General features: G+C 38.4%; 1 protein-coding gene across 3 annotated transcripts in view; it reads right to left on the bottom strand.

The window, feature by feature from the left end:
• LOC116862796 (receptor-type tyrosine-protein phosphatase gamma) overlaps positions 1-14500 on the bottom strand; it is an 81111-nt gene that overhangs the window by 8852 nt on the left and 57759 nt on the right. For all 3 annotated transcript variants that reach the window (XM_032850206.1, XM_032850207.1, XM_032850208.1), the window contains 4 exons: positions 13661-13737; positions 13042-13170; positions 9674-9820; positions 8834-8976 (listed from right to left, as the gene is read on the bottom strand). In XM_032850206.1, the coding sequence (XP_032706097.1) occupies positions 8834-8976; positions 9674-9820; positions 13042-13170; positions 13661-13737 (496 nt within the window). The remainder of the gene's footprint in view (positions 1-8833; positions 8977-9673; positions 9821-13041; positions 13171-13660; positions 13738-14500) is intronic.

The following is a 14500-nucleotide window of genomic DNA, read 5'->3' as shown; positions in this document are numbered from 1 at the left end:
ATGTGTCTGTTGGTCATCTTTGGATATTTTCTTTGGACAAAGGTTGATTCAGGTCCTCTGCCCATTTTTAATCAGGTTATTATTTTTTTTTAAGTTTTATGAGTTCTTCATATATTTTGGGTATTAGCTTCATAGCAGATATATTATTTGCCAATGTCTTCTCCCATTTGGGAGGCTGTCCTGTGTTTTGTTGGCTTCCTTCACTATGCAAAAGGTTTGTCGTTTAATATAGTCTCAACTGTTTATTTGTGCTTTTGTTTCCTTTACTGAGAAGACAGATCCAGAAAAATAACGCTAAGGCTGATGTGCAAGAGGTCACTGCCAGCGTTTTCTTTTAGGGCTTTATTGTTTCAGGTCTCACATTTAGGTCTTTAATCGATTTTGAGTTTATTTTTGTGTATGGTGTAAGAAAGTGGTCCAGTTTTTTTTTTTGTTGTTGTTGTTTTTTTGCATGTAACTGTCTAGTTTTCTCAGCACCACTTATTGAAAAGACAGTCTTTTCCCTTTTGTATATTATTGTCTTCTTTGTTGTAGATAACTTGATCATATAAATGTGGATTTATTTCTGGGCTTTTTATTCTGCTCCACTGATCCAGATGTCTATCTTTGTGTCAGTACCATAGTGGTTTGATTACCTCAGCTTTGTAGTATAGTTTGAAATTAGGAACTGTGATACCTCTAGCTTTATTCTTTCTCAAAATTGCTTTGGCTGTTAGCGGTTTTTGTAGTTCCGTGCAAATTTTAGGATTATTTGTTCTAGTTTTGTGGCAAGAATTGCACTGAATCTGTAGGTTATTTTGGATAGTATAGACATTTTAATAACTGTTAAAATAAGAATGGTATGTCTTTCCATTTGTGTTATTTTCAGTCTTTTTCATCAGCATCCTAAAGTTTTCAGAGTATAGCTCTTTCATCTTCTTGGTTAGGTTTATGTCTAGTTACTCTTGTTCTTTTTGATGTGATTATAAATGGGATTGTGTTCTTGTTTTCTGCCACTTCCTTATTATTGTATAGAAACACAACAGATTTCTGTATATTGATTTTGTATCCAGCAACTTTACTAAATTCATTCATTCTTTAGTACCATCTGCAAATAGTGAGTTTTACCTCTTCCTTACCAGTTTTTTTAAAAAGATTTTACTTATTTATTTGACACAGAGAGAGATCACAAGTAGGCAGAGAGGCAGGCACAGAGAGGGGGGGAAGCAGGCTCCCTGCCGAGCAGAGAGCCCGATGCGGGGCTTGATCCCAGGACCCCGAGATCATGACCTGAGCCAAAGGCAGAGGCTTAACCCACTGAGCCACCCAGGCGCCTTCCTTACCAATTTTTATGCCTTTTTATTGCATTTTCTTGTCTGATTATTGTGGTTAAGACTTCTAGTACTTTGTTGAATAAAAATGGGGACAGTGGACATCCTTTTCTTGTTCCTGATCTTAGAGGAAAAGTTTTTAGCTTATCATCATTGAGTATTATTACCTATGTTGAGAATATTAGCTGTGTTTGTCATATATAGCCTTTATTATATTTAGATATGTTCCCTGTAAACCCCCTCTGTTGAGAGTTTTTATTAAGAGTAGATGTTGAATTTTGTCAAATGCTTTTTCTGAATCTATTGCCATAATCCTAATTTTTATCATTCATTTGGTTAAGGTAGTATATCATGTGATTAGTTTGTGGATGTCAAACCATCCTTGCCATCCTTGAATAAATCCCATCTGATCCTGGAAATCAGAACTGAATTTAGTTTGCTAATATTCTGTAAAAGATTTTTCCATCTGTGTTTGCCAGAGATATTGCCTGTAATTTTCTCTTTTTTGGTAGTATCTTTGGTTTTGGTAGCAGGGTAATGGTGGCTTCTTAGAATAAATTCCTTCCTCTTCTGGCTTTTTTTTTTTTTTTTTAATAGTTTGAGAAGGATATGTATTAACTCTATTTTAAATGTTTGGTAGAGGGGCACCTAGGTGGCTCAGTCAGTTAAGCACCCGACTCCTGATTTTGGATCAGGTTGTGATTTCAGAGTCGTGGGATCAAGTCCATGGGCTTCATGCTCAGTGTGGAATCTGCTTCTCTGTCTCCCTCTGCTCCTCCCCCAACTCGCTCTTTCTCTCTCTCAAATAAATAAAACCTTTAAAAATATCTTTGGTAAAGTTCCTCTGTATAGCCATCTGGTCCTGGACTTTTGTTTGTTAGGAAGTTTACATTACAGATTCAATTCTGTTACTAGTAATTGGTTTGCTCAGATTCTCTAAATCTAATTCAGCCTTGGAAGTTTTTTCTAAGAATTTTTCTATGTCTTCTAGGTTTGTCTCATTTGCTAGCTTCTAATTTTTAGTAGTAGTCTACTATAATCTTTTCTCTTTGGTGTTGGTTGTTACTTCTCTTTCATTTCTAATGTTAATAGAATCTGTGTTCTTTCTTGAGGAGTCTGGTTAAAAATTTCTCAGTTTTGCTTATCTTTTCAAAGAACCAGATCTTTGTTTCACTGATCTTTTCTATAGTTTCTTAAGTCTCCATTTATTTCTACTCTCATCTTTATTTCCTTTCTTCTAATAAATTTTGCCTTTGTTCTTTTTCTAGTTCCTTTAGGTTACTAAGGTTAGATTGTTTATTTTTTGTGTTTCTTGAGGTAGGCCTGTACTGCTATAAATTTTCTTCTTAAAATTGCTTTTGCTGCATCTCAAAATATTTTGAACCTGAAAGATTTTGTGCTCCCATTTTAATTTTCCTCCAGGTATTTTTTGATTTCCTTTTTGATTTCTTAACTCATCCTCCATATGTTTGTTTTTATTTCCAGTTTTTTTCTTATAATTTAGTTTCATACTGCTGTGGTCAGAAAAAAATGTTTGATGTGATTCTTTTTAGATTTTTGGAGACTGGTTTTATGCCTAGTATGTGATCTATCCTGGAGAATATTCCATATGCATTTGAAAAGAATATGTATTCTGCTATTCCAGATGGAATGTTCCATATGTATCTGTTAAATCCACCTGGTCTAATGTATTGTTCAAAGCCAATGTTTCTTTATTAATTTTCTGTCTGGATGACCTATTTTATTACTGTCAGTTTCCCCCTTTAAGTCTGTTAATATTTTTACATATTTAGGTGCTCCTACATTGGTGCATAGATATTTAAAAGTGTATATCCTCTTATTGGATTGATCCTTTTTATTTTTTAAAATTTTATTTATTTGAGAGAGAGAGAACACAAGCAGAGGGAGCAGCAGGCAGAGGGAGAAGGAGACTCCTCGCTGAGCAGGGAGCCCAACACAGGGCTCCATCCCAGGACCCTAAGATCATGACCTGAGCTGAAGGCAGATGCTTGACTTGAGCCACCCAGGCACCCCTGATCCTTTTATTATTATGGAATTGTCTGGTCTCATTACATTCTTTGTTTTAACTATTTTGTTGGATATAAATACTGCTACCCCAGCTTTTTTCATTTCCATTTGCATGGAGTATCTTTTTCCATACCCTCAACTTCCAGTCTGTGTATGTGTTTGGGGCTAAAGTGAATCTCTTGTAGGCAGCATCTGGACAGGGTTTTGTTTTTTTTTTAAACCCATTCAATCATCCTGTCTTTTGATTGAATATTTAAACTCCCTAAAATAATTATTGAGAGGTCTGTACTTATTGCCATTTTGTTCATTGTTTTCTGGTTATTTTTATAGTTCTGTGTTCCTTCTTCTCTTGCTCTTTTCACTGTGACTGATGACTTTCTCTAGTGTTATGTTTTGATTCCTTTCTCTTTAATGTATCTGTTAGAGGTTTTGGGCTTCTGGTTTCTATAAGATTCTTATATATAACATCCTAAGTATGAAGCAGTCTATTTTAGGTTGGTGGTTGCTTAAGTTCCAACACATACTAAAAGCTACACTTTTACTTTACCCCCTCTACATTTTATGTATATGATGCCATATTACACATCTTTTTGTGAATCACTTAACTAATTCTTTAGATATAATTAGTTTCACTGCTTTGGTCTTTTAACCTTTATACTAGCTTTATGATTGATCTACTACCTTTACTATGTATTTGCTTTTATCAGTAAAACTTTTTCCTTTCATAATTTTCTTCTACTTACAGCCTTTCCTTTTTTTACCTAAATGGCCATTTTCAGCATTTCTTCTAAGGCTGGATTAGTGGTGACGAACTCCTAATTTTTGTTTGGTAAACTATCTCTTCAGTTCTTTTTTTTTTTTTTTTTTTAAGATTTAAAAAAATTTTTTATTTATTTGACAGAAATCACAAGTAGGCAGAGGCAGGCAGAGAGCAAGGGGGAAGGCAGTCTCCCTGCTGAGTGGAGAGCCCAATGCGGGGCTTGATCCCAGGACTCTGAGATCATGACCTGAAGGCAGAGGCTTTAACCCACTGAGCCACCCAGGCACCCCTCTTCTTCAATTCTGAATGTTAACTGGTTATAGTATTCACAGTTGTGGGTTTTTTTCCTTTCTACACTTTGAATATATCATGCCACTCACTTCCGGACTGCAAGTTTCTGCTGAAAAGTCGGCTGATAGCCTTATGGGGTTTCCCCTTTAAATAACTAGTGCTTTTCTGTTGATGCTTTTAAGATTCTTTATTATGTGTCTTGCTGTGGACTGCCCGTGGCTCATCTTGTTTGGGATGTTTGTTTCCTTCCCCAGGTTAGGGAAGTTTTCTGTCCCTTCCTCTCTCTCTCTTCTCCCTCTGGGACCCCTGAAATGGGATGTTAGTATACATTCCCTTTAGTGTATTTTTCGTTTTCAGTTATTGGTTCTTTTTTGTATTTTCTATTTCTTTGTTGAGGTTCTGAGTTTATCCACTCTTCTCTCAAGTCTGGTGAGTATCTTTATGACCAATACTTTGAACTCTTCATCTGGAAAATCTTAATTTTTGAACAAGAGTTCCTGCATTTCCATTTTACATGGGACTCCACAAATTATGTTAGCTGGTCCTTGCTGACACTGACTATTTGTGTACAGAGGCCCTATTTGCTTCACACTGCTTTCTTTCTCATGTGAGGAGAGGGGATCTAAGTAAGAAAAGGAAACCAGTTATTATGTGCGGGTATCTTTGCAGCAGTTGACAGAGAAAGCAGTCCAGATAGTTCTACATCTCCTACTGCTTCTCTCAGGATCAAATGAAAATAAAAGTTTACTGGTGATCCTCAAAGAGCTTTTGTTTATTTGGGCTTTATCTATCAATATTTACTCTATAAAAAATTGGAACTGAGAAAACGTTAAACACAAAACCACGCAAGCACACATTATGGTAGCCATCAGAGTAAGAATGAACAAGGCAAATAGTATCTTTGCATTATTATGAAAATAGTTTTGAACTTTTGAATCTCCTGGAATGGGCTCCTTCCCAACCTGCAGTCCTCAGAACATACTTTGAGAATTGTTAATGGAATTAGCCTTCTAGGAGCTCTAACAGGGTGATAGATATCACATTAAATATTTGCACAAGAAACTGGTCTTCTGTGAGTGAATGTCTAATCTGTAGTCTCATGAGACTGTAAAAACTGTGCTCATGTTCCAAACTTCTTCTGTAGGAATGTAGGCTCTGCTTAAAAAAAATCTGACAGTAATGCTGATAGAGGAGTCTCCGAACAGAACGGTCTTGACTACAGGATGCTGTGAATAAAGCAGTTTGCTTTTAAGCTGTGCTTGTCTTCAAATAGAATCGGTTTACTTTGGGGTGTGGAATTTTATCCTTAGATCATTTATCTAGAAACTTCATCCGTCTGGCACACAGCTGAGAACCCTGAGAGTTGGTATTAAGAGATGTCTGTGAAGACCCAATAAATATCAAGTCTGTCTGCTCAGAAGTTCAACTCTTTGACTTAAGTGCAAGTGGCCTGGCCTTCTCACCTCTCCTTTTGATAGAGCTCAAACATTTGTAAGGAGGGAAAATAATGATAAACAAAATGCAAGGCACAAGGCTCTCTGGGGAAAGTTCCTATTAAGGACATGGTCCATATCCTTATTGGAAGGTCAGTTTGAAGCCCAGTACCCACTACATGCCAGGCATTGGGCTTCACGCAGTAGAGACCGGGACAAATGAATTACCTCTGCTGGTCTCCGTGGGTTGGGGGTGACAGTCCTGTGAACAAGTAGTTGCAGTAGGAAGCGGTACCCAAGAACAGCACTGGCAAGAACGGGGTGTCATTAGTGCTGTTAAACGATTACCTCTTCAAAGAGAATGACTTTTACAGCGTCCATCTGCTGACTGAAAGAGCCCTCAAAGGAAATAGTATTTGCAGGGGCAAGGGGGCCTGCGGGAAGTAATTCAGTGGAGGACTGTTTCACCCAGACCGTAAAGGAATGTGGCAAGTGTACTGCAAGAATGGGGGACATCAAGAAGACTCGTGGCCGGAGAGAGATGGGGGCTCTGGTAGGTTTCTGGTTTGCCCAACTCCGTGGCTGGGGAAGCTGAGTTTGGTTTTAGATAGGCGACACTTGAGAGGGCTGAAGGCCAGCAGGAAAGGGAGTATTTAGAGGCAGAAAAAGTAGGTAGGATGGAAATGGAAAGCTAACTGGTGTTCAGAACAGTACACTACCAGTAGCAGCTGTTTAAAAATGTCAAATTTGCTTGGGTAATGTGGAAAAGTCACTTCTGTGGAATTGCTTATCTCCCAAAGAGTGGATATAATAGAAGGAACATATTTCTTCAGGTGGCTTTTAATGCAGCTCACTTACATGCTTTGTGCTGATCTAGTTCAGAATTCATTTGCTCTTTTCTTATGTAGGCCTAAGAACAAGCTGCATTTGATTAATTTCAGGGGTGACATTTTTAGCACGTGGCATACAATAAAAATCACTGAATAAGACCATATACCCCCCCAAATTGAATATAGACAAATGAATTAAATAGGTTTTTAAATTGTTTAACAAATTGCCAGTTTTTACATCCCTTACCATGAAATAGAAGTGTAGCTGCTTTACTGAGTTAAGCACAAAATAACAGCAAAATCATTAACAGAACTGGGCAGCAGCATTAGAATTCAGTCTGAATGGGAAGAAGCTGGCAAAACCCAGAGGTATTTGAAAAACTAATACAAATTAGCGGGGGGAAAAAAGCTATAGAAGCAGCCCTAATTTTACATACTGCAATTTTCATAGACCAGTAACAGCTGCCCAATTATTTTGATGCCGGCTTCACTATTTAAATGTTTGTATTTATTTATTCACAAGGAGGCAGAGAGGCAGGCAGAGAGAGTGGAGGAAGCAGGCTCCCTGCTGAGCAGAGAGCCCCATGCGGGGCTTGATCCCAGGACCCTGGGATCATGACCTGAGCCGAAAGCAGAGGCCTTAACCCACTGAGCCACCCAGGTGCCCCCCGGCTTCACTATTTAAACACTGCTGGCTGTTGTCACGTTTGTAGGCATCTCAGTATATTTAAAGCTCCGACTATATTTCCCTCTTTCCCCGCCCCGCCATCTTAATCTAATTAAGAGTCGGGCCAACGTTTTGAAATAGTCATTATTTCCTTTAAAAAAAAAAAAAAAGACCATAAAAGTCTTTGGAAGCAGCCAATACTATGGCCATCTTCAAATATGAGGAAACCATGATTTGAGGTACAGGTGTTAACCGACGCTAAAAGTCTGTTCACTTCATGTTGCAGCATTTGTTTAGAAAAAATGAAAACTTTAGTCTTACTCTCAAACTGAAAAGTAAGCAGAGTAGCTGCTAATTTAATGGATACACCGATAATTTGCTGAGAATTTCCAAAGGCGCTACCTTGGAAGTAAAACAGAAATGAGGATACAGAGGCGCCCGGCTGGCTCAATCGGTTGAGTGGCCGACTCTTGGTTTTGGCTCAGGTCATGGTCTCAAGGCCTCAGAATCGAGCCCTCCTTGGACTCCACATTCAGCAGGAGTCTGCTTCTCTCCCTCTGCTCTGCCCTGCTCCTCCTCCCCTAAAATAAATCATTTTTTTCTTTTTTTTTTTAAGAAACGAGGACCTATAATTGGTGCCATATTAGCTAAAATGTTGTGAGCTTCTAAACAATCTGGGATGACACAACTGATTTATAGGTCAATCCCAGCCATGAAGTTTGACTCCAAATATTCACATATCATAAGTTTAATCTATGATCCTTTCCCTCTGAATAAAGAGGAAAATGTTGGGAGTTTGAATACAACATGGGTACCTAGAAGCTCTGACACCAGGAGCAAATCATTTGTTCTCTTTGAGAGTCATATTTTTCAAACTTCAAAACACACTGTAAGCTCTAAATTTTATGATTTTTTTTAGAAGATTTTGTTTATTTATTTGATAGATCACAAGTAGGCAGAGAGGCAGGCAGAGAGAGAGGGGGAAACAGGCTTCCCACTGAGCAGAGATCCTGATGCAGGGCTTGATCCCAGGACCCTGAGATCACGATCTGAGCTGAAGGCAGAGGCTTAACCCACTAAGCCACCCAGGTGCCCCTAAATTTATGATTAATAGTAACATTCTCACTCCTAATCAACTAAATTGTATTTAAAAAGTTTTCTTCTCTAATAAGTGCTGAAATTCACTAAGGGTATAAAATTAAATGTAACTAATTAAGTTATTAAATAACTATTTACATTATCTATTTAATTAGTGTTTTGAAACATAAAACCTCAGAAAGCTTGCAAGTCTATTTTTATAGGCTGGTATAGTGCTTTGACCTTCTAGAACATACAGACCAGGAATATCTGAAGCCTTGGGGAGGGCCTGACACCTTAAAATGCCAACAGATCTACAGCAGGCACCTGCACACACTGGTAACACAGAAAGAAGGGTCAGGATCTTCCCTTTTCACTCCTAAAGCAAGTCAACAAGAAAAATGTTTGAATTTTAAAGTTAAGAAATAGATACATACTCATCATGAACAATGGTGGGGCCATCCCTTGTTAAGGCCTCTTCCTTGATGACATTGATAAGTTCGAAAGTACTGCTGATGGGGGCATCTGGGTTAGGCCATTTGGGACATTGGAAGTGCCGAACCTCTAGGACGTAGTCATCCTGTAACCAATACAACAAGTCATAGCCCATACTTTATTTCCTGACACCTGTTAATGTGTGGCCTAGAACTTGTTCCTGAGAAAGTACGTATTAGAGATAACTGACAAGTGCCAAATAGTAGGGAGGACTGCCTGCCTGCCCTTAAAAAATGACCAGGTCATGAAAGCAGAATCTTATTTTTGTTCAGGGGATAATAAAATTTTAAGTGACAATAAATTATAAGAGACTTTACATAACCTATTTATCTATACATTTAAAGGAAAAAAGGACAAATCATCATTTAAGTTATTAATATAAGATAGTGCCTGTCTTTTCCACCCCATAATAAGTTATTATATCTCAAAATGTCATTTACTACTAAAAAAAAAAAAAAAAAGTCTTACTATTATCATTTGTAACACATTGCAAGGTTTACATTTCTGGTGGCAAAGAGAATGTTGAGCTCTAGTATATTGTTTTCATAATTAGGTCAACAGACCTATTTGTATGCATGCTCAGACAACAGTTACATTTCATCTACCCAACTGCAAAAAGCAAATATTTGAAGGAAGGAAAAAGTGAAGCGTACATATTTAAAATTAAGTCATACTCAAATGCCTGGGCCTGTCTCGAGGGTGGCAAGTGACTTTATTACTACTTAGAAAGATGATGCAGGGCCCAGGTATGGCTGTTACTGAGAAATGGAGGTTTAAGTTACCTGTGTAGCTTCAAGGATAAAGTCATGGATGATAATTTGTTCTTCATTAGAGAGGCACAGTCTGTCTTTGCTGATAAGGGTGACGGTAAAGGCCTCACAGTTCATGGATTCTTCTCGACTTGGCCAGTATACAAATTCATCTTCTGCCTATGAACCCCCCCCAAAGAAAAAATTCCTCTGCAGTGCTGTCAAACATTTGTTTTTTAATTATTCTTGCAAATTGATGCATAATGTTTGCCATCTCCCGTACCTCCCGAGTCACCATTTAATCATGCCCGCTTCACCAAGTCCAGTGGTGATTGTAAAATATACTCAGTAATAACCACTTCCTAGCAGTTCCCACCGAGGTCACTGTAACAACCAAAAATGCTCCCTCTAGAGGTGATATATTAAAATTAATTGACCTAGATCCTGTTTTTATTATTTTTTTCCACTATGATACATTATAGAACATTTCTCACCTGGAGTTAGTATATTATTTCACAGTTGCTTAAGTAACTAAGACATCCTAGTTTTTACTTCCTATGGATTATGAAAACAGTCCTACAGATGATGAGCATTTTGCCCAGGAATTTCATCAATATTATATTATTTAATTTTTGCAACATATTAGAGAGGTAAAGGATTTTTATTATCTGTCTTTACAGAGGAGGACATCAAGACTCAGGGAAGTCTATACGTTGTCTGAAATCACACTACTGCTAAAGGGTAAGCAACAGAACCTGTCTGGGGAGAGGTTATGCATCAATAAGCTTATGTTGGCATGGAGTACAAAGTGCTCTTTCAGAGACAAGTTAATCCATGTTAGGCTTCAAATGGAGATTAACATAGAAAAAGTCTTTCAGCCTTGAATCAGGCAAGCTTTAAATGTTCATCTATTTTAGGATTAAAAAGAAATATTCAGGCATGGTATTTGAATTCCATCCCTGAAAACTGTGGAGGCCTAAGAAAAAGTTACGGGGTGCACAGGTTGGAGATTTTGTGAGAAATACAGTGATTAGGATAAGACCCCTGCCCCCCACTGCCATGTCTCTTTCTCTCACCAGTTCAAATGGCAAACTCTACTTTGCCTGGCATATCTGTATTTCGATGGGCATTTTCCTGAAAATGCTTAGATACTACTAGTGAAGTCAGAAATAATTCTGAATAATGTTCAAAACAAAGAAGGTTTTGTTTAATCTTACACTGTTGCATCAGAAATGAGCCAACAGTCCAATAAGACTTATCACCCTTTCAAGTTTCAATATAGCTTATTGCCAAGTACATTTTTATTTTTAAAGCTCAGCATAAGGGGAAACAGATTAGCAATTGGGTTTAGTCTATACAAAAGAAGTCTGTAACTGTCAGGGGTTTTAATACATTTTGTCCAAGGAAATGGAAGTAAGACCCTTTTAACAGATATTAAAGATGTTAAGGTAATAATGGACAGGGCCTATACATTTAATCGATATGCACAGACTAAGCACGGAATTTAGGATTGGATGTGATCCTGAATAAATTAATCTGGGCCTTAATTTCCATATCTGAAAAGTGGGAAAACAACATTACGTACCTCCAAGAAGTTAACACGAATTGTAAATTATCAAATTGGCCTAGTAACTGCCGAAGGGATTTTATTAACGGTAGAAGGCAGCAAAAAACAAAAACAAAACCAAAAACAAACCCCCCAAACCGTTCTGAATACACATAGCAAACGAGGGAATAACTGATTATCTTCAAAGACCATGAAAAATACATGCTGCTTCTTAATTCAGCAGCAACTCCGGGCTCATGGTTATTTTGCTTACAAATACATTTGTAGAGCAAAGATCCCTGTATTTTTAACGGTGCTTTCTGAGCTAGGAACTAGTGACTTCGGGCTACTCACAGCATCATGGTCTTGTCAAGTTATAGCAGTGATAAATAATGAAGCCAACAAAGAGAATCTACATATTTAGGGAAAATGTGCACTAATAAATCTGACTTTCATCCCCGGAGTTGAGAATGCAGACATGCAGGATTCCAGCCAGGCCTCCCTCAGCCTGAGACACTGCGATGACCTGTTCTGGGGCAGGTCAAGGTCCTCACTGTCTGCAGAGCAGGCAGGGACTCAGGTGGTTGAGCCTCCCCGCTACAAATGAGCCTGTGTGATGGATGCTTTTGGTGACCGTCTTCTGGTAAGCGACAATAACAAAATACTGACTCATCCAACAAATGAACGTTTTAACAACCCTAAGTGCCTCCAATTTCCACATGCCAAACAGAATAGACCCCTATTGCCAGCTAATTTGAAAATTTACACTCCAGTTTTTAGCTTAAGATTCTCAATTTTGCTGCCATTCTATCATACAGAAGCAGTCTTGGTATTCTGAAGCTGGAGCAAAATGCGACAAAGTGAAGAAGTTCCTACTGCCTGGGCACACAGTCAAATGCATGTCAGCAAGACTAGGGGTTCAATCACAGGCTGTTCTTTCTTGATTAAAAAATTCACTAATCTGATCCTCATGGAAGCAGCTCCTCATTGTTTTTTGTTTTTGTTTTTGTTTTGTGGGCTTACATGTCCTCATAATAACTTCTGAACACCCAACTAATTTTGAGAGTTAAGCTCATCTTGATAAATTTGTTTGCCCTTCTTTTATATAATCCCGAGGCACAGCGAGAAGGACTCAAAGGAGGAGAGAGAGGGGCTATGGCTCAGTCAAGGTCTTAAAAGCACCTTTAAATTGGAACAAAATCGCCTTTGTGTATCTCCTTCCCTGTAATGCATCTGCTGTGCCTGTTGAATGGGGGGAGAAATGATGATAATTAATACTATTGATAGAAGTTTACTGGGGGAGGGCTGGGAAACCTTCCTCTAATGCGGGGTGGGATGAACAGAGCAAAAGGATTAAAAGACAGGTGACTCAGGTTCAAATCCTTCCTCCAGTCATTTGTGTATATGCCCTTAGGCAAGTTACTTCCCTCCATTCTCTTAGCTGTTAAATGAAATAATAGTACCTGTGTCCTAAAGAGGTAGAGAGGATTGAGATTCAGCAAGCTAATACATGTAAACACAGTCACACACTCAAATGTTAGCTGCTATTTTGTTTTTCACAAGTGACATACTGCAACTGAGAGGTCAGGTTAAGGTCGTATGTTAAATGAGGTTACTCAAAAGCCCTTTTCCAAAACCCTCTACTGCCCTGCCAGCATGAGAGAATCAAGTTATGGAGCACATAGGGACAGTAACTGTGACAATACAAAAGGAACCTGTTCAGACTTAAAGACGAGAGAAGTCTAGATGCCCTCCCTAGCGCACGTGCACAGTGAGCCCTGTGGTAAGGTATCAAAATGATTTATGCTTATGGCCTCACAGGCTCATTAATATATAGCAGATGTGCTTTGCTTACCAAGCTCTGGTTGTCTGGCAGCATGACAATGATCTGTGCATTATGATCCCAAATCATTCGCCAGAAATCTTTCGTAGTATGTGGCAGAGGATGCTGGGTTATAATAAATTCATTGCTCCTATAATAGCCCTTCAGTTAGGGAGACGGAAAATCAGCAGTTAGAAACATTTTATTCTGATGTTGTGCTAGTAAAATACGTTCATGAAATAAGACAGTATTGTTCTGACCTCACTTAAACAATTGAAAAAGGCAGTCCGTAGATGTGGCTAATTTTTAGATGTATAGGCTAACACGTGTAGATCATTTTCTCTCCACGTACAATTCCCTTCTAGTACCCCTGCTGTTTTTACTTAACAGCAATTTCAGCATTTATTCAAACACTAGATGGTGGAAATTAACAAGAAAATTAATTTCTTAACAAACCCTTTTCTTAAAGCATTTCTGTATCCCCGCTGATTAGCAGTCTTTTGTTAGAGGTCGCGAGATACAGAAATCTCTCTAATTTTTATTACACATCGAGAAATTATTTGAAAAATGAAATCAGCCACATAGGTGGTATCTGCTCTTTTCCACCTTTTAGTTTAATTGAATTTATTTATAATTAACTGTTGACTCTCACCATGATATAAGAAGCATTAATGTAATCTGTTCCTTTCATTCCAGGCAATGGTGCAAGACCCACTCGGGCACGCTCGGCTATTGTATGGAAAACAAAACAAAACACCACATTTGCCTTGTTACACACACAGAACCAATAATGCTTTCTGAGATTCACTTGGTGAGTAATCTATTTCCCCGGCTCCCCTTTCATTTTAAAACTCACCTATATTTTTAACTAAGCGAAAGTGTCAGCTAAGGCAGAATGGCAATGGAATTCTGCAGTACATTCCCAGAAGGGAAGAGGCATTAGAGGAATAGAATCTTCCTGTGAGAGAGGTTTTCACAGCACATCATGAAGAGAACACTCTGTGCAGACATGACAGAGGATGTCAGATAATTTTTTGGCCCTGGTTTGATATTCCTACAATTATACCAACACATTGTACTTTTTGCTCTTTTGCCATTCCCTTACCCATATTTTTCTCCCCATAATGCACTGAGAAAACCGGGGCCTTTGTCGGTAGAGAGAATCTGTCTAGTGATCACCCATGCTTGTGTCTACAGCACACACAGCATCCTCTGCTGGGTCCTGAGTTGTTCATACAACGGTCCGCATCTACCCACCGTGCTTCGATCTCAATAGCCAGAATCATGTAATGATGCATTCCAATTGTACAGATTAATCAGATTCTTAAGATTTCTAGGAGCATCAATGCCACCGTGATCATGGCTTTGCCTTTTTTTTTTTTTAAAGTTAAAATGGAGAAGTACCGTAATTCTTGAGTTGTGAGGTCAACGGAAGCTAGACTTCATGTCACACTAAAGGAGCAGTTTGCTGGCCTGGACAGCCACCCTTCCC

This window comes from Lontra canadensis, unplaced genomic scaffold (genome assembly GCF_010015895.1).
Source record: "Lontra canadensis isolate GAN:19392208 unplaced genomic scaffold, GSC_riverotter_1.0 scaffold332, whole genome shotgun sequence".
In the NCBI taxonomy this organism is placed as follows: domain Eukaryota; kingdom Metazoa; phylum Chordata; class Mammalia; order Carnivora; family Mustelidae; genus Lontra; species Lontra canadensis.
Note: the sequence above shows the minus strand (reverse complement) of the source record. Positions and strands in the feature narration are given on the sequence as shown.